This window comes from Rhinolophus ferrumequinum, chromosome 20 (assembly GCF_004115265.2).
Source record: "Rhinolophus ferrumequinum isolate MPI-CBG mRhiFer1 chromosome 20, mRhiFer1_v1.p, whole genome shotgun sequence".
NCBI classification, from domain to species: Eukaryota; Metazoa; Chordata; class Mammalia; order Chiroptera; family Rhinolophidae; genus Rhinolophus; species Rhinolophus ferrumequinum.
Window position 1 is genome coordinate 35,015,395 of NC_046303.1, and position 27,950 is coordinate 35,043,344.

The 27,950-nt window shown below is 36.5% G+C and overlaps 1 protein-coding gene across 3 annotated transcripts in view; it reads right to left on the reverse strand.

Moving 5' to 3' along the window:
- Positions 1-27,950, reverse strand: part of CDK14 (cyclin dependent kinase 14) — a 553,564-nt gene that overhangs the window by 355,110 nt on the left and 170,504 nt on the right. For all 3 annotated transcript variants that reach the window (XM_033088529.1, XM_033088527.1, XM_033088530.1), the window contains one exon: positions 16,021-16,100. In XM_033088529.1, the coding sequence (XP_032944420.1) occupies positions 16,021-16,100 (80 nt within the window). The remainder of the gene's footprint in view (positions 1-16,020; positions 16,101-27,950) is intronic.

Below are 27,950 nucleotides of genomic sequence, written 5' to 3' on the forward strand. Positions count from 1 at the left end.
AGAGAGAGAGAGAGAGAGAGAGAGATCCGACAGAAGTCTCTAGCCTCTTCCGCCATGTGAGGATACAAGAAGTCTGAGACCTGGAAGAGGGCCTTCACCCAACCATCCTGGCACCCTGGTCTCGAACTTCCAGCCACCAGAAATGTGAGCAAGAAATTTCTGCCATTTATAAGCTATCAGGTCTCTGATGCTTTGTTATAACAGCCTGAGCTGACTAAGACACTATCATGTAAGCTCAACCCAAATCCCATCTCTTCCAGGACCACACCGGAGATCTCTTTCCCTTTTAACTCAAAAACTACTATGGCCCTTTTCATTACTGCTTAAATTCCATGAAAACACTAACTGGACTCTGGGCCAGTTCCATTTTGGTAGCAGTAGGGAAAGAGCTGGCACAGGACTAGTCAATGCTTGCTTCACACTACAACCCTCAGAATACAAAGGCGCAAGAGTTATCCACAGTTTACAATGGAACACAACCGACTATGTCAAAATGTACAATGTAGTAAGTGCTAAAAGATAAGTGTATCAGCAAAACAACAAAACAAGCGAGCGAAAAAGCACAAAAAGAAAAAGATTATTTCTGTGAAAGCCAGAAAGTGTTCAGGAAAAAGACAACACTTTAACAAGGTCTTAAAAGATGGTCATAGCCGAGGTGGGGAGGGGTTGGGGGCACTCAGGCTTGAGAAGGGCAAAGGACATTCCTTCCTCCAAGATAGAGCTTCTCTGGCTGCTTCTCTACTATACAGTCATAATGTTCAACCTGTCAGCTGCCGTTTACAATCGGCTTCTTGGCTGCATAAGTTAAACCGTGAATTTCTGCTACAATTGGGTTATTTTGTCTCACTGAACAAATAGTATGTTGTGATTAAAGCTGTTTGTCAAAAACTGACAGGAGTGACATACAGCTTCAAAAGGTTCCTCAGTATAACCTTAGAGGATGGCTCTTCCTTCTTCCAAGTGGTTGGGGGCGGGGGGGGGGGGCGGTCAGTTCAGCACACAGAGGCTGCCCCTCCTTTCTCCACCATCCTGGAATGATGAAGGCCATAAGAGCACTGGTGTCAACATTGTTATCTAAAAGACAATTTCTGACAAGTGATTGGAATGATGTTATTTTTTTTGAGTTCTGATCTAAAATGTGACCCATGTGTCTTGTAATGACAGAACAGGCTGGGTAGTACCAACAGGAGACCTTCAAAATCTTCCTTCTGACCGAATACATTGCTCAGGTGTCACCTCTTCTATTACTTTAAAGCAGGGGTGTCCAAACTGCGGCCCGAGGGCCAAATGCAGCCCACAATCCATTGTTAATTGGCCCGCAGCAAATTCCAAAACTATATTTAGTTTACTTAAATAAACCAGGTGAGGCAATACGTACTTCACCTCGAGTGAGTGGCCCGGCTGTTTGTATGTTTTACCGCATATGGCCCTTGGTAAAAAACGTTGAAAAAAGCCTGGACACCCCTGCTTTAAAGGCTCTGACTTACCAACACGTTCCCTCTCACTCTTTCCCCTCAATAGACTTTTTGTTATCATAGTCCTATAATTCAATTGATAGCATATTTATCTTTCTCCACTAATAAACTTTTCAAAATCCACAAATAAATTTTAAGATTGAAAATTGGAGGTATCAGCTTTTATACTCAACAAGTTTATTTCTGATAATAAAAGTAACAAAGTTTAGAGAAATTGAAAGAGACAAGGATTTCATAGATTTTTATAATTTAGTAATTTATTGTCAATTAAGATGTAATAATCACTGTTAACACATTATTTCCTTCTATTTGTAGCTAAGCATATATATTAATAAAACGAGGTGAAAATTTATTTGAGGTATAAATTTATAAACCATAAAATATACCCACTGTAAGTATAAAATTTGATCATTTTAAGTAAATCTATATAGAGTTCTACAGCCATTACCATAACTCAGATTTGTCCAACCAAAGAACAATCCAGCACTGGAACAATTTCATTTCACCAGAGAGTGGTGACAGTTTACAGCCAATCCCCACTCCCACCTCCAGCCCCAGACAACCACTGACCTTTCTGTCTTTACAGATTTGCCTTTACTGGGAATTTTATGTGTCTACACAAAGTTCATAGAACTAAGCCTAATGTTTTCGAGGTTCAAACGTGCTGAAGCATGTTATCGATAGTTAGCCCCTTTTTTATTGCACTATGGATATTCGTCATTCTGTGTATCAGTTCAACAGCTGAGGGACATTTAGATTGTTTCCTGGTTTTGGCTATTATGCATAGTAATGTTAGGAACATTCATGTAAGTGTCTTTGTGTGGAAGTACGTCTTCCTTTCTCCTGGGTTGATGATATCCAGGAGTGAAATGTTGGGTCATAGAGTAACTTAATATTCAATTTTTAAACAAATTGTCAATGTGTTTCCCAAAGTGACTGTACCAGGTGGTATTCCCACCATAACGTATGAGGGATGGTACACTGCACTTCCTTGCTAATACTTGGTATTGTTGGTCTTTTCAATCATGGCCATTGTATTGGGTGTATAGTCATCTTTCATTGTTTTTTTACTTTCCATTTATTTTATGTCTAACTACTTTAAGCACCATTTTATGGGCTTATTAGCCATTCATCTGTCTTCTTTAGTGACTTCAAATTGTTTGCCCATTTAAAAACATTTGGGGGGGGGGGTCTTCTAATTATTGTTTCGGACCTATTTACATATTTTAGATTTTTTTAGATATAAATCCTTTATCATACATATTATTTCGAAATATTTTTTCCCAATGTGTGGCTCATCTGAAAATGTCTTTAGCCTTTATTTTTGAAGAGTAGTTTTGGTGGGTGTGGAAGTTTTGGTGGATGGGTTTCGTTTTGTTTTGTTATTAAGCATTTTGAATATCTCATTACATTGCTTTCTTACCTCCATTGGTTTAAATGAGAGGTTAGATCTTAAATTACTTTTTTTTCTCCTGCATGCAATGAGTTGTTTTATTCCTCTTGCTTTCACGATTTTCTCTTTGTCTTTCAACAGTGAAACTAGGATGGATCTAGGTTTGGGTCTCTTTATGTTTCTCCTAATTTTAGTTCATTTATCTTCTTTGATTAATAGATGAATCATATTTTCCAATAAATTTAGTAACTTTTTGGTAATTATTTATTCAAATGTTTTTGCCCCTTTCCCTCTCTCTCCTCTTTGTGGCACTGTCAAATTCCTTTCCATAAAGTTTGTTTCCATATACATGACATATCTGTTTTTAAAAATGAAGATTAAAAAATTTCCTTGCTTACTATCTTCTTGTATGTTTCTTTATCATTCAAGGAAATTTATCTTAATCTAGAGCTTGAAGCTATATGACACTAAATCCTATCAGTAGTCATGACATTGGTTATGAATTAACTATTGCTCATAGTTTGTCATCCTTTCACTATTTCTGTTACTAGAGAGTACATAGTTTAGGCAACAAGAAAATACAACAGCTTCTCAAATACTGAAAAGTACACAGATATACCAATGGATTGCATTTTTATATAGCAATTTGTAGTGGCTATGATAATTACTATTATGAAAAGCAATTTATATGTAGATTATGAATTCCTATCACATATCTAAATTAGTTAAGAAATTTTTAAGGGAAGAGGTATCATCTTTGCAAGACACCTCAGTTAAAAGACCCCTTAACTTGAAATCCTAATTTAGCTGTTTACTAGCAAATTGTTTGACACAAGACAATTTATTTATCTCTGGGCCTCAATGTCCTCACCTGTAATTTGGAGATACTGGTATCTATATATAATATAGGATTATTGTGAGAATTAAATGAGGAAGCATTTTCAAAAGGTTATTAGCACAGTAGGTATTGAAAAAGCCCATAGAGATTTTTATCCAGTTATAAATGCCTTCAGATTAGAACTACTTACATAATCTTTCTAAAAATGTTTTAAATGTAAATGTATCATAGCTCAATTTATATTTCAAAAAAATTTTATTTCCAAATATAATTTAAAATTTAAATTTCCAAATAAAAGAGGATACAATGTAATATAAATTTTTGACAAATTTAAAGCAGACAAGAAGTCAATTACTTGATTTAAAAAACTTTATCCTTTAAAATTAAAGACATGAAAAAGAAAACTTGATTTTCATAGTTTGCGAAGTCACATGATCTAATGGCTTGTAAATTTTTTGTTGATAACAACTGGCAGACACCCATCAAATTACGCAACCTTACAAAGAATAACAATTTTGGCAATTTGCATAAGCTTATTTAGAATCAAAGTCTAGACTGGTGGATTTTTATCTTCCATTTACAAAATTTTTGTCTGTCAATTGTGAAATGCTCTGAAGCAATTCACGTTAATTTTTGCGGTGACAGACATAAAGGGCTATTATTAAAGGGTTTAAAAGAAACATTTTAAACAGTAAATGTGCATCACATTACAGCATATGTATATGAAGAATACTGATGATACAATTATAGATCCTTTATCCAGGTAAAGATTCATGCTGGTATTATTATTTTAGTCATGAAGCTGTAAGATCAAATAGTCTGACCCCTTCAAAGATAAAGAAACTGAAGAAAAATAAGTGAGTCATTAATGATCACATAGCTAGTAGCACAGTCTCTATGAAGACTCAAAACTTTCCAACTTGCTGTACGGTGATTTCCCAACCTCAGTTTCCAACTTGCTGTACGGTGATTTCCCAACCTACAGTTAGTTCCTGCCAGCTGTACTGCAATGTAGTAGAATAAAAAGAAATGATTTGGAGTTTAATTCACGCACTTTGATTCACTCTCTTGTTCATCCAAGCACTGTGTGGCCGTCATGTGTCAGGCACTGTTCTGTGCACCGGGGAGAAAACCCAAGCTGAACTCTATTATCTGCCACATAATTATTTGTGTGACCTGGGACAAAAATTTCTTTAGATCTCAGCTTCTCCATTACTGAAGATAACATCAACCTTCCTTAAGATGTTGCAAGATGAAATGAGATCATGTACTTGAAAGTGCCAAATAAGATCCCCAATATAGGTACAATGACCTAGTATCTAAATTGCACCACCACATAAACAACTGCCACATGAATGTCAGTCTTCAAATTTAACACGTTGAGATTGAACTTATCTTTCCCTTCTTATACCTGCCCCCATTCGGTAGTCCCTTTCTTATTATTGGCTCCACTATCTATCCAATTACTCAAGCCAGAATCCTGGAAGTCATTCTGAATATCCCCATCTCTATTAAGCTCTATGCCCTCCCCAGGTCATTCTCTTAAGTCCCTCCCAAGCAGCTTCATCTATCTCTCCTTACTCCCAAGGCCTTTAAACAGGCCCTCATCATTTTTTGCCTTACAGACTTCAACACCTTTTAGTCCCTCTACACTAGTTGCACGACCTGAACTGAAAATAAGGAGATTCAGCAAAAATGTTGAAGGGTGAGAGAGAGTACACCCACAACATCCATCTCTTACTCGATTCCCATGATATGGGCAGCAAACTTAAATCCTATAGGCAGGAGATTACATAATCCTTTCTGTGGAAACTTAAGCCTCTTCCCAAGAAAAGATGCCCACATATTGACCTCTGAGGGGCTATGAGGGAGAAAAACTGGTTAACCCACTGCCATCACCCTACAATAAAGCCCACCAACCACCGCTTCCCATCCATACACCCAGAGCTTCAAGTCAGCATATTAGTGTCTCATTCTTAAATACGAGTTGAAAAATCAAGATCTCCGGCCAGTGGAGGATGCTTCCAATAAGAAGGAGAACCAAACAGACAAGCAGAAAAAAATGAAACAGAGACAATACAGAAGAAAATTAAAAGGAACTATATCACTTATCCTCAAAGAGATAAGAGACAGTAACTCTTCTTGATCTTCTGTTGGGAGTTTTCTGTGAGATTATATCCAAATCTTCTCCTGAATTTTTAACTCTTGTTAATGCATTGTTTGTTTCCAAACAGTCTTCATTACTTCTTGGTTGTTTGTCCTTTATGGCCTCATCTTTACATTTAATGGATAAAATATCCCCCAAATCCTATAAGGGTAGTAGTATTTACATCTCCCTTTTACGGATGAGGAAACTGAAGCACAGAAAGTTTACCAGACTTGCTCAAAATCACACACTTAGGAGGGAATGGAGGCCAAATTTGAATCCAGGCAGTAAGGTTTTAAGAGCCCAGGTGCTTAACTACAAGTGAAACTAACTCTTTTTGGTTGGTCATTCATTAGTCAACTGCAAGAGCCAAACATGCAGTCTGAGTGCCACCAAGTAGGTAACTGAGAGAACCCCTAGACAAGGTGATCTCTAAAATCTGACTAACTTCCAAATTAGCTCTTATAGGAGTAATACATCTCAAACAATGATGACACAATGAGTGCCTTAAAAAACATTTGCCAATGAAAGAGCTGAATTCAGAAATGTCTAAGCTGAACACAGAATTGCTAAATCCTAAGAGTTATTAAGACCTTTGAAAGACACCTAATTTCACCTGTCACCCACCGTACAGGGTCAGATGTTGCATTAGCATGGAGGAAAGTCTCATTAAAAATTGTGCTTATAACCTATTTGTTAATTTAGAAATCAATACAAGATGATGAACAATGTCACAACACTAATATTGATAGAATATAGACGGGAACACATAGCTGTCCTCTCTCCCCACTCCCCAGCACTGTGGTCTGGTTCTGTTACAGAAGCTCCTCTTCCCATCTGTGCCCACCTTCTCCATTCAGCTTCCAGGAGCCCAAATGAGAAGGTCAGGGAAGAAAGAGGAAATGGAAGACCTGACTTCTGTCTGGCAGATACCCTCTCTCACCAGAAAAGTGATAGGGGTAAGATGTGTTTTGGCATTTGGACACTTGGAATTCAGAAATCATCTTGTCAAAGAGAGGATATTATAAACCATGTTTCCCCAAAAATAAGACCTAGCCGGATAATCAGCTCTAATGCGTCTTTTGGAGCAAAAATTAATATAACCCAGTATTATTATATATGATATGATATGATATGATATGATATGATATGATATGATATGATATTATATTGTATTATATTATACCGGGTCTTATTTTACTATATTAATTTTTGCTCCAAAAGATGCGTTAGAGCTGACTGTCCAGCTAGGTCTTATTTTCGGGGAAACACGGAAGGATATTTAGGTTCTATTTGATTGTAAGAACTATGTAGTTGTTCGACTGCATATCTGGATAAAAGAAGACTCCTGTGAAACAGCGTAGGATCCCAATCAAGATTTACAACATTTTGTCTTTTGAGTAAATGCATTTGAAGTCCCAACAATAAATATACAGAATTGTGGAAGTAGAACTTTGTCATTTCACATCTACTTAGTAGCTGTAGGGATCTCCATTATATCAGTTCTCCCCGCTTCCAACTCCAGACTATCAATGCCTCAATCATATTCACTGCCCTGACAGACATAATCTCTCTCAACATAAGCTACAGTTCATTCAAGAGTCATTCAATCATTCAGAAAAGTAGTACTTTTTTAAAAAACAAAAATTCACAACAACAAAAGAGCCTTGGCAGATAGAAACAAGAACAAATCACCCTGAAGAAAGCTAATACATTTATTCATTGGTCTAATATATGTCTACATAGTAAAAAGAAAACAACGAAGAGTATGTTCAAAACCACTATACGGTACATTTTTCTCCTAAGCTTTGCAAGGTGCAATGCACGTCCCAGTCCACTAGTACCTACGAATCTCTCTGTGAAACAGAGAAGACAAAACACCTGTAGTGGGTTGAGTAGTGTCTCCCCAAAATTCCTGTCCACTCAGAAGCTCAGAATGTGACATTACTTGCAAATAGGGTCTTTGCAGATGGAATTAAATTAAGTTAATTACAACGTACTATCCTAAGTTATAACATACTATACTAAGTTATAACATATTATCCTAAGTTATAACATACTATATACTAAGTTAAGTTACAACGTACTATCTAAGTTATAACATACTATAATATGGTAAGCCATAAAGCCAACAACTGCTGTCCCTATCAGAACAGAAGATACACGAAGAAGAGGGTCTTCTGCAGACACAGCCGGAGATTGGAATAATGCAGCAACAAGCCGAGAACACCAAGGATTGCTGGGAGCCACCAGAAGCCAGGAAGAGGCAAGAAAGAATTCTGCTCTATTTCTTTCATTGGGAACATACCCTGCCAATGCCATGGTTTTGAACTTCTAGCCTCCAGAACTGTGAGAGAATAAATTTCTGTTCTTTAAGCCACCAAGTTTGTGGTGATTTATTACGGCGGCCCTAGGAAAGTAATACAATACGCCAAACATGAAATGCAGAAAATGAAACTCGGATTGGTTAATTACTAATTGAATTACAACTCAGACATCAAACTTAACAGTCAATCTTCAAAAGCAATTATATCAGACAACTATGAGGAAAAAGAATTGTGTGGTTATAGAAATGAACAAAAATAAAGAGGCTGTGACATAAGATGAATGGGATTAAGAACATCAAATAGCAGTCAAATACCAAAATTTTTAATGGCTCATTTAAAATCAGCCATATTTTCTGTTTCATAACTTTACCAAATTCATAAAAAATAATACCAACAGATAATTTATATACCAAACCTACTGTACTATTAAAATATTTAATTATGTAATTAAATTAAAAGTATGACGTAATTAATTAACCATTAAAGGGTCAATTATTCATTTTACCAGCAGTTTAACTGTTTCCAAATAAAAGAGGTTGTATTTCTCTTTTAATTTCCTCTTTAATTTCTATCTACTTTTGCCTCCCTGGATACCTCAGTTTTTATTTGAAATCTAAATGCTTCCCCAGAATTATAATAGAATAAACAGTGTGTGTGTGTGTGTGTGTGTGTGTGTGTGTGTGTGTGTGTTGGGGGGGGGAAATCAACTGAGGAAGAAACCAAATAAAAGATTCAATTTCTGAAAAAGGGTAGAGAGAGGAAGAGAGAGAAGAGCTGGGAAAAACTATTCAGACCTGTATTAAAAAGAATATATCCAAATGATGAGTTCCACACTACACAGTTTACCATTAGAAGGTTCTTTTTCTTCGACATGCTTAGTACTGGCACTTAGCTACACTGCTGAGTCTATTTTTTCTTTCCTGTTTTGTACCTTCCCTTGTCCCATATGGATACTGCCCCACTGTCTTTATTGAATAATGTGCCTTCGCTTTTACAAGTAAGCTTTTCCCTTCTTCCCCCCACTCGCCAAATTTTTACTTACCTTAATTGAATGCCAATACTATAACCCTCTGCATGAAACAAAATTCAGTGTACGTTCAAATTTTCTACTTAAAAATCTCTATGACAGTGTAATGTTTAAGTGTGATATTTGGAGTGTAACTGCCCAGGTTCAACTTTTCACTCTTACCACACACTAGCGCTGACCTTGAGTGAGTGACTAACCTCTCTGTGTCCAACTGTCTCCACTTTAAACTAGAAATAATAAAAATGCACATCTTTGAGGGTTTTGTGAGAATTAAGTGAGACGAGGACCTGGCTGTGTATGTACAATGTGTATGTGCATACACATGTGTAAGCACATACTAAATATTGTCTATTGATATTGTTACTGTTACAATTTTAAATTGTTCTCTATTAGAGTACCTTTAAGTATAACTCTTGAAGCATAACTCTCACCGAAGAAAACCATTAGATATTCAAGAACCCAAAAAAGGAGACAATTGGTTCCCTCACTTTCATTCCTCGTCTGAGGAAATCTTGGCTAAAAAAAATGTTTGGACATCTAGAATATAGTATCACAGAGTAAGAACATACACATTTTGAAGTTGTTTTAAAGCTGGTATATCCTAAGAAATTTCACCTACTCCATTTCAAACCTGCCTCATGACTCTTCATCAGTACCATTAAAACCATGCCAATATCATAGATGGATTTTAAATTAAAATAGAAAACCTGGCCCTTAGCACTGCTACTTAATTTCTCTAAACTGCCATCAAAGATAGGATGAGTTTGAAAGCACCTGAAAATGAATTAAGCCATTGAGCACTTGAACTCTAAAAGATAAAATTCAAAGTCCATCTTTGGACATAAATCTAGATAAGATCAGGGTTTCTTACAAGTGTTTCCACTTTAAGTGAAAATTTATGTGTTAAAATCTAAATTCCCAGGTAAGTTTATAAGTGGCAAGAAGCCACTTGAAAACTACTTTACTGAGCATAGTGCTTTCCTATTTTGAAATCTTCCTGCTGTTGACATTTTGTGAATGAGGAAATTGACCAAAACAGCAGGAAAGAGGCAAACTAAATTTAAAGTGCTTCATCGCAATTGAACAAGCCATGCCTCATCAATGTAAAAAATATGTAAAAATGAACATATCTCAAGCACCTCCCACCTTCGTCCTAAATATTTCAGGCTCTACCTACCACTTGCCACACAGAGGAGTTACTGGGTACCAATTTCTAGAAGTATTACTAGCCAAAAATTATGAGCAATGGTGATAGCTTTTGCTTCCACACATAAATAGGAGACAAGACTATGAAAGGCAGGAATGAGAAGGCAAGAGAAGAACAAATAAGCAATACTGACACAGAGTTTAATTCTTCTTACTATAGGGTCACTTATAACCATTAAAAATCACTGGGAAGTCAAATTTTATTAGGAAAACCTCAAACTATTTTATTCAAAAGAAAATACAATGTCATTTTGTGAGCGGTTCCTACAGGCCTCAACAATTCTTGTACCACTTCCTGCTCTCCAAAGCACTCAAAACTCTGAGTTTAAAGACTCCTTGGGAAATCAAAACCACAATAAGAGTACATAGCTCCTGAGAGATGGCAAAAACCAAGTCCTGTGTTACTGGGACCCAAAGCCATTAGGCGGTGTCATGGACTGAACTGTGTCCTGTAAAATTCGTATGTTGAAGTCCTAACCCCAGCACCTCTGAATGTGACTGTATTTGAAGACAGGAATTTTTCAGAGGTAATTAAGAGGTCATGAGAGTGGACTCTAATCCAATATGACTGGTTTCTTTATAAGAAAAGGAAATTTGGACATAGACAGGCACAGAGGGAAAATGATATGAAGACATGAGAAGACAGTAATCTATCAGCCAAGGAAGGAGACTTGAAATAGATCCTGCCCTCGTGGCCCTTAGAAAGGGGAACATGACATGCTGATCTTAGATTTCTAGCCTCCAGAACCATGAGACAATCAATTTCTGTTGTTTCAGCCACTCAGTTTACGGGTACTTTGTTATAGCCCTAGCAAACTAACACAGGTGACGTACCTTATATTGTACGATGATGAAAAACAAAATCAGGATCAAAAACCAGCTTTCCAGACTAACATTCATGGGGCTCTCCACTTTATTGCACTGCTTTGCAACTTAACTCCCTGTTTTCACTCAAAGTTCTCTCCCACAAAAATCTCATACTTGTTAAACTTGTTAAGGACAATGCTAAATATACACTGTTTACGCTGAACTCTTGTGAGCTACACTCCTACATCACCAATAAGACACTGTCACATAGATGTCTCATGAACTCAAAATGCCTAAAACCCAAATCAACTAACCCTCAAAGTTAGCATGATACCGTTTTGGACTCTAAGAACATCTAGGTACAAGATCCAACTCCTTGGACAAATCATCTAAACTCTTTGAGTCTCAATTCAATATTTATAATACAGATCCTATAAAAAACATAAATTTTATCCCCCCAAAAAAAGCCTTCAAAGGAGTAATGTAAAGATTAAATTGGATAACAGCCCTTTCAAACTGTAAAATGTTATAAGCAATTCTCCATGCAATCACAAACCATTTCTGTCTAGCATTTTTTTACTCATTCAAACTCAAAACTATTGATATTTCCCTCTCAAATCACCGATAACCAATAACTCACCTCGCTCTGACATTTCTTTCTTTACACATCATTTTTCTAATAAACTTGGGTCCTTATAATTTCAAATCTATACTACTTTGAATTACTGATTTATCAGCTTCCAGGTTCCTCCTTATCTAATCTATATCATATCCTAATATCAGGTTTATCTTCCTAATACACTCAGCTACAAAGTCTTCAGATGCTGTCCAACCACAGAACAAAGTCCCAGCCCTACAATCTATAACACAACTGAATCCCAGGGCCAGTTTCTAAGCTGATCTCAAGACTTAACTTGTGCCCAAGGGGCTTTGCCTCATATACAGCCAGTAGGAGCAGAGAGATCATCAACAACTTCAATTGACCTTGAACTTCCCATTGAGGGACCCAATTGTCACAGCTGCATCCAGTTACGAACTTTCTCTTAACCTTGAACCTGGAACAGCACTAACAAGAAGGTTAGGATGGTTAATCCCTGTATACAATCCACATGCTACAGAGCATATCTGCTGCCCAGTTTCATTTTCTTTCTGCTTCTCTCTTGGCCCAGAATCTCTTCGCCACTCTCCTACTCCCTAACATTCAAAGTCTACCATAATCAAATTCAATAGCACCCTTAACCTTGCTTCGCTCTGTAGCTCAATGGGAACCCACTGCTCCATCTCAGCCAATGGTTTTCACTCTCATCAGACCCATTACCCTCTTTACATACCAAAAACTTTATAAAGATTGCTTTACTATTAATGAAATGAAATTCATAGATCATAAGACCTGCGTACACACATAATTTCAAAAATTTACAAATGAAATTTCAAATATGTATCCATATATAAATGAAATTCAAAAAAGAAATTAAAAAATAACTTATAATAAAATAATGTATTAAATATATAAATATTCAGGCAAAACTGTACCAGAAAATATGATAGAGTGGTACTAGCATCTATATAGAGAATCAGTAGGAACACACTACTACAAATTCAGACTAATTGAGAGTGTTATATTAGCTACTTATATAAAACAAGCAGTACTGCCATTAGATAAACAACTTTCCAAAATGGTAAACACATTTCAGTAACATTTTAAACAAAACAAAATATATTTTTCCTTTGATTTACACTGTTGTTGTATTCTTAGAAAATTTGGTACATATTAAATGTGCACAGAGCATACTTTGGGTTTATATGTGAAATAGTTGAGTTATAGCCTAAGACAAATATAAACAGGTTTTCACCTGCATGAATGTCCAGTAGAACATCCAAAAGGCTTATGGGACATAAAACAATTGTTCATTGTATTAAAACAGGAGTTGACAAACTTGGTAATGTGCCGGACTGTATGTACTTTAGATTTTATGGACCATACACTCTGTCACAAGAAAGCAGCCATAGACAGCACATAAATGAATGGGAGTGCTGTGTTCAAGGAAAAGTTTATTTTCAAAAACTGGCAGTGGATCTAAGACTGTAGTTTGCCTACCTCTGCATTAGAATGTCCTACATACTGCAGGATGCCCAGCTCCTATCCATTTAATGCCAGTTGTAATATCCAACTATTGTGATGACACCTCCTATTCAGCAAAAACCTCCCTACCCTCCTACACCCACCAAATGAGAACTCATGATGTAAATATTCCTATTCACTGCACTTGAATTTTCTTGTCTCAGCTCCTTTTCTATACCTATCTGGAATGCAACTTGTCCTCAATCTACTCTTCACTGCTTGTCTCTCTTACGCCTAATTCATGACCCAGCTGACACCTTGCCTCCCTTGACTAACTAAGGTATTTCTTTAAAACTTAAAATCTTTTAGAAATGATTTGGCATTATAATGCCACCTAATATTACCTAATATCATTCCCCAATTATTATCTATATCTTCTGCTTCCTACCTGGAAGGCAGAGTCTGTGTCTAATACTCTGTCATATTTACAGACTCTAGCTCAATGATTTTCCTTAACTCACTCAATAAATATTATGATTAGCATGCTAGAGATTGAGAATGTAGCAGTGAATAATCAGCAAGGTCCCTGATCTCACTAAGATTATATACTAATAAAGAGGAGTGAAAATAATTTCATGTTCCAATGAGAACTATAAAGAGAAGAGGTAGTGGCATGGTGAGTAAAACAGGGAAAGATGATGGTCAGCTGCGATTTTAGATATGATGGTCAAAGGAAAGTTGTGTGAAAAGAGAACAATTTAAATTGATACCTGGCGTTTGAGAAGAGCCAGGGAAGAGCAGTCCAGCCATGGAGAGTACCATGACATAGGAAATTTTGTAGCATGTTTGGGGAAAAACAGGTCATACAGTATTTGACACTGAAGCTTTTAAATAAGAAGTGACATAATATGATTTAGGTTTTTAAAAAGATCACACTGATTACAGAGCAGGGAAAGGGTAACAGGAAGGCAAAAGGAGAAGTAGAGAGTACAATTAAGAAGCTATTGCAGAAGTCCAAGCAAGAACTAATGATACCCTGGACTGGGGGTGGCAGTAAAGAGAGAGAAAGTAGACAGATTTGAGATATCTTTTAGAGAAGTAACTTACAGATCTCCTTCATGGGCTAGATTTGGGGAGGAGGAACACTCGGTGAGACTACTACTAATATTGAGGGATTGCGAACGGTTTGAGTGATGGCGGGGGAACCATGAGTTCCATTTGGATGTGTTCAGTTTGAGGTGACTGTTACACATTGATTGATTTTTCAAGGTTGAACCAGACTTGCATTCCTGGAAAAAAACCTCATTTGGTTTATTATCATATCAAAAGGACATATTATCCTTTTGATATATTGCTGGATTCAAGAGGAAATGCCAGATAGGCAGACGGATATATATGAATGAAGATAAAGACAAGGTCTTAACTAAAGAGAGGCATATATAGGTCATCAGCTTATAGTTATTTTAACTCATGAAATAATAAAATCACATGGGAAAGAGTACTGATTAGAGAAAAGAAGTCCCTTTCCCTGTCCTAAAAATCCCTAATATTTAGAGAAGGAGCCAGCACAAGAAAAAGAGAAAAAGCTACCTACTTGGCAGATCTGGTATCACAGAAGATAATATTTCAACCATGCATGATCTGCTAAAAGATTTGGCAAAATTAAGACAGAGAGGTGTCTATTTGATTTGGCAATAAAGAAGGTCATTGATGAAATTTACAAGAACATTTCAGCTGAATAGTAATGATGGAAACCAAATGGACGTGGTATGAAAAAGAGAATGAGAAGTGAGACAGTGAAAACAGAAAAGAGACTTCTCAAAAATAAATGTAAATCATAATAACAGTTGTGGAAAATAAATCAAACCAGTGACAGAGCACATTCAGTTCATCAACACCTTAATAATGCTATTTCAGTAAATCACTGACATTGTAGATCAGCAGAACAAATGGTTGTGGTTTCTTGCAAAAATAAACTGAAGTTTATTTCAAGATAATCTGTAGTTGAAAATGTAGTAGAGGTAAAGCTATTAATACCAAAAGTTCTGAAATTGAACCAAAAAGTTCCCACTAATAAAAGAAGATTTTTTTATTTTCTTGGAATAGAGAAACTATGCAGGAAATAATAAAGCAAAAGATAGAGCAATTTTATTTAATAAAAATTAAAAACTTATATGTAACAAATACATTACCTATAATGTAAAAGAAATTTTTAGGAAAATAACAGAATAGAAGAAAACATTGTAACACAAATGATGCTAATATATAAAGAGTATCTATAAGTCAATAAGAAGAAATAGAAAATATAGTAAAGAATAGGAACAAAGAAATCAAGAAAGAAGAAATACAAATGAGTAATAAGATAGTATGATCGCCCATTTTTAAGGGCTTTCCTTAAAAGTTATGAATATAGAGTAATATTAGATTAGCATGTACCTTAGGAGCACTGCAAGCAAAATCAAGTATATAAAATTCCTCAGTTAGTAGTAGTCTCACCATCAATACAGAGCAGTTCGTTTTTTCCCCACACGTAAGTATACAGCAGGATAGTCTTATTTTATTTAACAAGACTTGATATGATTGCAAAAGGCACTGATTTTTAAATTTTAGTTTACACATTTTAATGAGAAATACAACCATATAATTTAGAAACCCAGCATATTCAGAGGTGTATAATATTTAAACAGTTATGGGCATCATGCAAACACAAAAGCAAAGATAACAAGAGAAAATGCTTACCTTCCCTGATAGCTGTAAAAGGTGTACCTTCTTCTTCTTGCAGCCTGATCACCTTCAGGGCTACCAACTTCCCGTTTACCCTGAAAAAAAACAAAAGAAGAGAAGCAAATCCATTAAAATAAGTTCCTGTTATCTACAGTCATCTTCCTTACAATTTATATTTTCTGCACTGAAAATGTCAGTGACTCAATTATGCTGCCACAACAAGATTAATTTCAGTAATGCTGGGAATTCTTTATCATCATAAATATTCACACTTTAAATATTCACATTTTAAATATTCACACTTGAGTAGTCCAAGATTTAACTGAAGTTTTCTGTGATTCACTCTACGTTCCTTCCAGAATGAAACTAATGCTTAACAAAATCACCAATCATGCATTGACAATTATTCTGATTAATTAGAACTCAAGCTGTCAAAATAACTCTCTCCCTTTGTTTCTCCAATAGCTCCTTTGTTTCTTTTGCTGAAATGTCTTCATCTTCAGTTTTAAAATGAGGTCATTCAATCCCCAAGGACAGAATCTTAACACTCAGCCTTCCCTCCTCCCTCTTCCCTCTTTCTCCCTTCCTTCCTCCCTCCTTCTCTTTCAACATCACCCATTTCTCCTTTCTTCACGATTTTTTCTTACTAGAGCACCCTAAAATTCTATTTGGTCTGATTGTGTTTTATAATACAGTATATCATCAAAATTAAAATTATGAATATTTTACTATTACAAGATTACACAAGACCTATCCAAAGCAGATGGTTCTTCCAGATGCATTCTAAATATGTATCAGCTCTAACTAAAAGTAAGAATGTGCTAGGCAGATAATTTTTTATCCAGTCAATTCTGTTAAAAAGACATGACTATCTACATTAGTCTTCTAGTTGACTGCTCTCCTTTCTATCTGTACTAGAGCATGCAGCATATTTTGTTAATTAAAAGTTAAAACATGCATACATTAAAAATTTTGTTAAAAGATACAAGAAGGCATTTGATGAAAAATAAATCTCCCTGCCACAGCCTCCTTCAGCCACCCAGCTCCAGTCCTCAGAGAGTGCCATTTACCATTGTTCATATGCACTTACACACACACACACACACACACACACTCATACATGTACACGTGTACATATACATACATACACATGCATACACATACAGACACACATATACACACAATACATATACACACACATACACAAATTGCAGTACGCCACACTATCAATACATTGACATTGTTTTTTATCACTTAATATATTTTGGTGACTTCCTCATAAGTACATAAAAAACTTTCTCTTGCTTTTGAAAGACCACAGGGTATTCCTTTGTCTGAGAGTGTAACATGTTTAATTTAATCCTAGTCCTCTATTGACAGGCATTTAGCACGTTCTCAATTTTTTGCTACTAAAACAATGATGCAAGAAATATTTTGGACATCCATGTAAAAATATTCCCATAAGAAAATTCCTAAAAGTGGAATTGCAAGATCAAAATGTATGTGCATTGGTAAATTCTAATCCAGATAAATACTGGGAAGTTGTCCTGCATAGAGGCTGTGCCAGTTTCCACTTCCTTTAGTAAATGAGAAGAGCTCCTGTCCCTCCTTCACTGGCAAGTTATCAACCACTGAATGTGCCAATCAGGTAGTTGAAAAATGGTTTCTCACTGCAATTTAAAATTGCAGCCAAGATCTTCCGAGGCTGTGGAACTAGCAAAGGAGAACTTACGTGGCCCTGAGAATCCAGTGCCTGAGTCTGAAATAAAGAATTTGAAGGTCTCTTTTTCTTAGAACTGCATCCATTTGATCTGTTTTTGCTCAAAAAACTGCCACAGACACAAAAGTTGAAAGTCCAAGGAATTTATCACAGCCCAACCATCCTAGTGGCATTTCTCATTAAACTGATTGCTGAAATACATTATTGGTTACAGCGATCGAATAAGGACAGCTGATTATAAGGCTCCACAAGGCGCCCTCCACACAAGCATGAATGCTGTGTTCATTTTTCCTTGTTTTTCAGCTGGGAGGACAGCCTGCTGCGTTTTTGCCCTGTGACTCTCCTCTCCCAAGTACATTACTTTAAGTTTTCTAATCCTGACTGTGCTCTAGGTACCCAGGTGCAGGCAGAACATCAATATGCACATGGGGTTCAACTGGAGACTGTACCTTTTGCTCTTCCTTTTGTCCTTTACGACTAAGGGAGGTCTTTGGCAGGGCTGGAGGCTGGGATGCAGTCAGTGCTGACATCTGCACAGATTATTCTCAGCCCAGTTGAGCTCATCACTATCTCCCCAAGGAGGCAATAACTGATTCCAGGAATTGCTTGGAATTTTTCCCTCATTTACTGATATTTTCCCTTCACCCATTAAAAAAAACACACACACAACCTACTTCCCACAAAGCCTTTCCATTTCCCTTGAGATTGTTAAATTATATGTATCATGAACCGAAAATCCTGGAATACAGGGAATTCATTTTTTGAAGGTTATATATTTAAAACACACTCTTAGACCATGAAACTATGATTGTCCTGAAATACACTGAAAGAAAACAAACCTTCAATGGATCCAACACTCACACAACTAGAAATGGAACACCTTTAAGTAATCTCAACTAATGTGCATCATTTTTGTTGTGAAACAACATTTGAACATATTTACTATAACTGCATAAAGGAACAAGATCTAGGTTAATGGAATTCTGATTCTGAAGCATAATTCTCCATGAATTAAACCTCCAACCATTAATTTCTCGTAGTTATGATAAGCACAACAGTTAAAGACATTGAGATTGTATGTATTACATCATATGGAACTAAACATTTCCTTAAGATTTATGCTAGACTGTTAGCTCCAGGAGCGAAGGAACTTTTTCTGTTTTGTTAACTGTTATGCGCCCAGTGCCTAAAACTGCCGGGCATAGAGTAGACTCACATAATATTACAATGAATGAATACTAATAATGTTACTACACTTACATTCCCTTCCTTATATCTTCAAGATAACTCAAGAATAAAAATTATTGTTCAACATTGTCAATCATCAGGGAACCGCAAATCAAATCCACAATGAAATATCACCTCCCACCTGTTAGAATAGCTATTATCAAGAAGTCAAGAGAAACAGTTGCTGGCAAAGATGTGGTAAAAAGGAAACCTTTATACATTGTTGATGGTTATGTAAATTGGTCTAATCACTATGGAAAACAGTATGGAGATTCCTCAAAAAATTAAAAAATAGATCTACCATATGATCCAGTAATTCCACTTCTGGGTATATACCCCAAGGAAATGAAAATAGGATTTTGATGAGATGTATGCACTCTCATATCTATCTCAGCATTATCCACAATAGCCAAGATATGGCAACTACCCAAATGCTCATCAATGAATGAATAGAAAGGAAAAAAGAAGTACTATACATACACAATGGAATATTATTCAGCCACAAGAAAGGAAGATATATTCCCATTTGCAAAAAAAACATGGATGGACCTCATTGAGCACATGATGCTAAGCAAAATAAATCAGACAGAGAAAGACAAGTAAGTTCTGTATGATACCACTTGTATGTGGAATCTAAAAAAGTTAAACCTATAAAATACAGAATGTAAAATGGTGGCCCCCAGAGGATTTTGGGGGGGAGAGGGTGATAGATAAGACAAACTTGTAACGAGTAGGAAACAAGCCATAAAGATCTATTGTTCAGTATAATGAATATAGACAATAATACTGTACTATAATTATGTAATGTATAATATGGAAAATCATATTATAATAGGTCACCTAGGCAATCATGTTATAATAGGTCAACGCTCAAAGTAACATGTCGTATACCCCAAACATACACAATGCTCACGTCAAATTTATTCAATTAAAAATTTAATTGCTTTCAAAAAGTTCAGAAATCTCAAATTTTTATAAAACTTTCAACAGCTTTCATGCTTGGTTTAAATACTTTTCTTTTTCCAAGTTAAAGGTGCCGTCTCTTTGTTTTTGATGCACACAGATAGGTAAAGTTTGCACTTCCTTAAAGTTTCAGAATTTATAAAATGCTGTATTAATGAACTTTTCTACACCCAATGGACATGTTTCAAAACCCTCACTATCTTTGAATAATCCGAGCCCAGACCACTAATGAGTATCTCCCAACTGCAGTATTCTCCAACTGCTTCACTGGTTTCCCATTAAGAATCATATTGATTATCAAATTGCTCTTTAACCTAAGAGTCATTGTGACTTTCTCTTTTCTTAATTAGTTTTCCTCTACATGTCTAGACACTCACCAACTACTGCATTACTCACTGCTAAAGTCTAGTAAAAATTTTAGGTCACTGGCTCCACTTTTGGAAAAGGTACCTCTGGAAAAAATAACATTACAAATTTTCTAATGTTCTATTTTTGGTGCATATTTTCTTTTTAACTTTAGTATGGGCTGAAATACTTAAAATTCTAATACTACTCTTACAAAATGTCAGTTTTTAAAGACATAAAAGAAGATAGCTATGTATCATTCTATGAAAAACAAACTAATCATTGTATCTAGTTATTAGCAGTGTGTTTAAGCTATTTTATTAAAGATTCAAAACATACACTTCAAACAGCTTTAAGTTCTTAGAGTAATTACAACCTTCAAATTGAATAAATAAATTAGAGCTGTTTACAGGAAAACAGTGGAGCTTCATCTTTAACAAGTTTTATTAATTAAATCAAAGACTAATGAACAGAAGGCAATCAAGGCCTGATTGGCAATGGAGACATAATTCAGGTAAATAACGCGGTTAAAAACAAATGCTTTCAATTGTGTTAATATTACCACAGAACATTCTATTGGAGATATTGTCAGGTTTGTATTTAGTTGTTCTAAGCTACATAGGGAGCTGTTTTAACTTCCGGCATTTTAAAATATTCTCTAATTCTTCCAACAAATGCCGTTGCCAGCGTAGCCTCACTGTGCAGCTCACTTCACACCCAAGGATGAGTGGCTCACTCCTCCGGTCTTCCCATCAAACCAGACAAGCTGTCAAGTGCAGCAGAGGAGGACGGAGGGGATGCCCACGCGTGTGCATGGAGCTACCCACACACAGAGATACGGGGACGCTGAGTGTCCCAGCAGAGCCATGTTGAAGTGGATCCAGCTTTCAGAGTGGTTCTAATCACAAATATCAATCTCAGCCAACTTCAGAACTCTGTCCACAGTTCTACCGTGTTTCCCCGAAAACAAGACCTACCCCGAAAATAAGCCCCAGTTAAGATCGTCAGCCAGACGGAGGCGTTTAGTACGTTATGACGATGTTCCAGAAGAAGATGACATGATTCTATTTGAATAAATGTAGATTCTTGTACATGAAAAAAATAAGACATGGCCTGAAAATACTCCCTAATGCATCTTTTGGAGCAAAAATTAATATAAGACGCGGTCTTATTTTCGGGGAAACACGGTATGTGCTGTAAGTTTGAAAATGATAAAATTCTCCTGTGAGAGTGAAGCAAGGTGGAGAAGCTTTGAATAAGAACAGCCTACTCATTTTTTCATGCATTTCTTCATTTGTTCATTCGACATTTTGTAAAACTTACAAAGGAAAACTCCCCAGTTAGCTCAGGGTAAATTTTCCAGGTTCGAAAGGTGAGGCACAAAGAAAATTTCATTACAGACAAACAATTCTCAAAGGAAAGCCTAAAGATTTTCTATTTTATTAGTTACTTCAAATTAATAGGATATCTTAGTATAATACAACAAAATTGCAAATATTATCCAGGTCATCTTTGAAAGCAGTGTCCATGTACTAACACCTAGAAGAAATTATGTCTAGGGGATGTAAAGGAAATTAAGGCAATATACCTAAAAGAAATTTAATATACTCTGGGAAATTTAATATATTCTGCCTCACTCTTCCATTATGATTTTGTCTCAAGAGAAGCTGCTAAGGAAAATAATACTGAGTGCAGGCAGCTACAATGCTTTTGTTTCCCTTACTGTATTGGCTTAGAAGCAACAGAAGAAAATGAGATACTACGGGGGAGTGACAATGACAAGATGGAATATATCAAGGACAATATTTAGGGCTGAATTTATAAATGTTTGACAAAGTCATTAAAATATTTTAAAGGTGTTAATAGTGCTTCTTTTATTAATTCCTTCTTGAGAGACTAGTTAAAATGCTGACTATACTGCATTACATACACTCTTCAAAACTTAAAAACTTCACAAAGTGTTCACGGCCTTGCTATTCCCATCTAAATTTAATTTTTATTCAGAAATCATCTCAATACTCTTTAACCTTTGCTATTCTGAAATACCCTAAAAGTGCTGTCTATTATAATTTATTCTGGAAAAACAAATTAGAATTTCAAGGTAAACTGTCAGTAATCACATCTTGCCCTAATCTTTATCAAAATAACATAGAAAGAAGTAGAAGATGACTAATGTTATTTCTGTTAAATTAATGTTTTTTAACAAAACCTGAAGATTAGTGAGAGAATAGTGATGGCTACTTATTAGGATATGACCAACGGTGCAAAAAGTCTGAAGACTTAATACAATGAGAAAAGGATATGCTGAATCAACAATTATTGCTTACAAAAGAAATTATGGCTGCTAAGGTATAATTTATCACTATCAATGTCTTATCAAATGTACAAACCCATAATACTTTGAAACATAAAATTAGTGACATATAATGTTCATGGGAGAAAAGAGAATTATGTATATTTCAACGATTTTAGCCAACTGTGCACCTTTCCAAAATTAAAATCTGTCAATAAAGGAGTTGAGAATTTTATTGCCTTGCAAATAAAATAACCTCAGTGATCAGTTAGGCTTCTGAGCAGATAAAATGATCCTTACTGCCTTGATTGTTTATCTTTGTCCTCTCACTGCCTGGAACAAAGTAGCCCCCCAAAAGGCTGTGATAGAACTCAAACTCCCTACAATACCCCCAAATGATTTAGTTCTTCCTAAATGTTGAACTTAAATTTGCTTCCTGTAATTTCTACTCTCTGACTCAAGTTGACTCCGAAGAGACTAAACTAAATGCTCTTCCACAAGACAGCCCTTCATTTAATTAAGTTTTGATATCCTGCTTTTCAAGTCAACTATTTGTTGAGGCTATGATTCTGTGCTTGACATAAAGGATGAACAACGCAGACATGGTCCACTTACATCTCACCAAGGCGACAGACATAAAGCACAGAACTACAAAGATGGCTGAAACACGTCAAAGGAAGGCAGAAGGCCCCCACTCATCAAAGATGAGACAATTTTATTGTCACTAAAGTAATACATTGATAGAAAGGTAATATGTTAAAATCAAATATGTTTAAGTCCATAAGTTTATAATGAGACTAAAAAAACTGTTATACTTGGGGGCAGGGGGGTACTATGAACCATCTAACTAGTTTAAAAACTGTTAAATATAGAGACTGCATCAAGCATTTACCTTTCCTTTATTTTCATATATACTATATCTCATGTAAACAGATCATCGATATGTGCAAGTTTCTCTTTATAGATACATTGCATGTAACAACTGAAGAAGGAATGATAGAATTTGAATAGCACCATTTTGCTAACCATAATCATTGAATGGATTATTACCAGTTGCTAAAATCACCAAAAAAAAAAAAAAAAGACTACCAGATATTATGTGCTTCTTTTTTTTTTTAATTAGTTTCAGGTGCACAAAACAATGTAATAGTTAGACGTTTATATCATTTATATCCCTCACACTATGTCAACCCCCTTCCCCCATCCACTATCCCTCTGACATCGCACACAGCCATTACATTTCCACTGTTATTATGTGCTTCTTGATGGAAGCACTCATCCCCCTCCATGGGATAAATCCAAATGGAATCTGACCAAGTCTTTACCTAACTACTTATTTTAATAAAGAGATAGGGAACAAGTTAAATAACATCATTGGGATACATCAGAAAAATGCAGACTACAGATAACTCTTCATACAGGAGAAATGAGTGTGTTTCTTCAACAAATAAATTTCATGAAAAATGAGAGGGGAATCCATAGATTGAAAGAGAGAGATATCAACTATTTGCAATGTACAGATCTAATTTTATCTTTATTCCAGCAACGTATTTTAAAACTCACTGCATGTATATTTGATAACATAAAGGAACCATTAAATTTTGACATGATTTTGGTTATGTGTTTTAAAATAGAGTTCTTACCATTTAAAGCAGGGGTGTCCAAACTTTTTTCAACGTTTTTCACCAAGGGCCATATGCGGTAAAACATACAAACAGCCGGGCCACTCACTCGAGGTGAAGTACGTATTGCCTCACCTGGTTTATTTAAGTAAACTACATATATTTTTGGAATTTGCTGCGGACCAATTAAAAATGGATTGCGGGCCGCAGTTTTGGACACCCCTGGTTTAAAGGATAAATGCACTATGAAATAACACGCTGTTTGGGGTTTGTTTCAAAATAATTGGGAGAACAAATATAGATAAAACAAGATCAGAAATGGGTTGTCAATGTTTGAAATTGGGTGATAGGCTTATGGGAATTTATTATAACTGTGTTTTCTACTAATTTTCCATATTAAGTTCTATAATTTTTTAAAACACCCAATAGGAATTGGGATAAATACAATGAAGGAAAATTGTAATGTACTATAGAAAAGATAAAGAATCTATTTTAGGTTAGACAGTTAGGGAAGGTTTCTCTGAAAACACGACATTCAAGCTGAAACAAGACATATAAAAGAACATTCCAGACAGATGGAACAACCTGTACAAAAGCCCAGAGGCAGAGAACACAGTGCATTCATTAAATCAAAGTGTAAGAAAGAAAGAGTGGCTAGAGCTTGTTGGCCAGGAGTTGGGGGAGGGGAGTACCTGGAGGGATAGGAGAGCCAGATCATGGAGGTTCTTAAAGACCATAGGAAAAACTGATTTAAAAAAAAACCACTGGAAGCTCCTAAGGAAGGGGATGCTGTGATTAAATTATGTGTCTACAGCTCACTCACTACAGTGTGGAGAATGACCTGGAACACAATCAGTGGGAGCAGGGAGGGAGGTCAGGGAGCTGTTGCTATGGTCCAGGAGAAAGATGGTGGCCACAAAGAACCAGGAAACTGGGGAGAGGGATGGGGAAAAGGTAAGCGATATTCTGAAGACAGAATCAACATGTTGTCAGAGTAAATCGGATTTGGTGTAGAGAAAGGTGTAAAGGATGACTCCAGGTGTATCTGCGTAAATGGAGGTAGCATGTATTATTTAATATTCGAGAATCGAGAAAAACTAATGGAGACGAGATATGGACAGAGGGTACCAAGAGTCCTGTCAGGGAGGATCTCAGTCAGGGAACATCCAAGTGGTGATGTAAAGGAAGCACTGGTATTTATGGCTCCTGATCCCAGTACAAAAATCTGGGCCAGTTAAAAACATTTAAGAGTCAGTTGAAAAACTTCAAGGGAAGTAATAACGTCAAGAGAAAGCCAGTTTTCTGTTAAAGCAGGGGAAAAGAGAACCCTCAGAAAGAGGAAGAGAATATGTAAGAGTTTGTTGATCGGAGAATAATGTTCTAGGTCTAGACAAGGAAAGAGACTGGAGAACAGGGGAAAGGGACAACACAGACGTAGTGACAAAATGGGGGTGAGGTCTGAGAGACAGTGGCTGATCAGGCAGTTTTACCCCTGGGGAAGTGCCTGGGCAGAGGACATTCCATCCTGACAGTCCCTCGGAAGCTGCCGGGCCACAAAGAACCCGCCACAAAGCTGCCACAAAGCAGCTGTCGGGCTGCTGCTCAGAGTAGCTGCCCCTGTATGCATGAGAAGGCATTACAAGCTGGGCCAGCCTTTGCCATGTCAGAAGATAAAGGACAGGTTTTCAGCCCTGGCTACATATATGTTTCCCCGAAAATAAGACCTAGCTGGACAATCAACTCTAATGCGTCTTTTGGAGGAAAAATTAATATAAGACCCAGTATTATATTGTATTTATTATATTATATTTATTATATTGTATTGTATTATATTATATTATATTATATTATACCCGGTCTTATATTATAGTAAAATAAGACCAGGTCTTATATAAAACCCGGCCCTTATATTATATTAAAATAAGACCGGATCTTATATTAATTTTTGCTCCAAAAGATGCATTAGAGCTGATTGTCTGGCTAGGTCTTATTTTCGGGGAAACACGGTATTAGGATCAATCGGGGAGCTTTAAAACAAACCATAGCCTGGCCTCACCCCGGATTTACTTGGTGTGGGATTGGATCCTAGTATCCGTACTTTTTAAAACACCCCGGGTGATTGTAACGCACGCATGAGGTTGAGAACCACTGTGTTACGTCTTCAGGCTCCTATATCAACTTCTCATTGTCTATATTTGTTTGTTGGGTCTCTCCGACATTGAAGTCTCCTTGTTACAATAAACATTCAAAAATTTTTTACTATTTTGAGTGTTCTCCGTCTTAGCTGCAAGCTTCTTTTGAACATGCTTGGGTGTACCCACTGAGATGTGGTGTAAGTGCTGAGTGGATGGGGACAGTCCAGAAACCGGACTTGTACTGATTTGTCCTAAGCTTGAAGTAGACTGTCAGAGTCACAAAATACTGTGAACTCATAATGACCTTGCCAACAACCAAAACCCTTGCAATCACACCATCTCTAACTTGACCTATGCCATACAATTCACTTTTTAAACATGATTTCAGGAGTTTGATTTACCCCTAAAAAAAGTCCAACTTGTCAGCAGCAACCAACTTGCTCAAGCCTCTTGTGTCTATACTCAATTCCAGTCCTGTTTATGACAGGCAGTGGCCACACATCCTGTCTGTCGTCATCTGAGGTGGGGATGACAGCACTTAATGGGATGAGGTTCAGGGCAGTGCTCTTTGACACCACACTCTTAACTCCCATCCCATCTACCTTTGGGGCACCTGGCTTCATTAACCTTCTCTCTGTCTCTCTCTGACCTCCCTCCTTCTCTGTTCACTTTCGAACTCTCCAGGCCAGCCCTTCCTCTCCAAAGTCACTCTCAGTCACACCTCAGCTTCTGTCCCAGACCACAGCACAGACCTTCTATTTCTACATTGACCTGTGCTGAAAATCTGCACCCAGCACAATTTCTGGCCCACATTAGGGCTCGGGGATGAATGGATGAGCCGACCACTTACCAGGTAAAAGAGGTACTAGAAATCCTACTGCTCTTAAGTATGATTAATTGGCTTGTTTTCAATCCACCACCAGCAGCAACAGCACACCACCCAACTGTCTGTTTCTCCATTATCAATCAGAACATAACTGTGAACATTTACCTATGTTCGATCAACAAGCAGATATACAATACCTACAGTGTTCTGCTCGTCCCCCAGCTTAACAATCTGATTAGAAAAAGGAATTAAGGTTACTTAGGTATGACATAATTTTCTAATGACCTCCTAGATCACTAGTTTGCTTTCTAACTACGCAGAAAGCATCGGGACAATAAGCTGTCCTAAAATTTTCCCCTGGAGGAGGGGGAATAGAAGGACATTCTGGGGGAAGGTCACACCTTTCCCTTGGCTCTGATTCACAAAAATCATCTTCTTCCGTGAATATTTGGACATCTCAAAGCTACACATGCCTCTCCAATTTTTCATAGTTCCTCAAAGATGACTGACAATGATGGGACAATCTCAACTCCCAGTTTCTTTAAAATTCTGTGAAACAGTTATCCCTGGTCTTCAATCAGCACTCCTTAGAGAGCCATGGTACTGTCAAACTTCCTAAGACAGCTGATAATTGAATTCATTCCTATATTTGTTCTGCACTTTGGTACCCGAAGCCAACTCTCCTTGTTAGCAGGGATGTGAGCAAAACAGGTGAGTAATTGCACTTGTTCTCTATCATCTTTCTACCCAAGTAGCATCTTCACTACGTAAACTTCAAACCTGAGCTTTTCTAGGATTTCCAATGCTTCCTCTC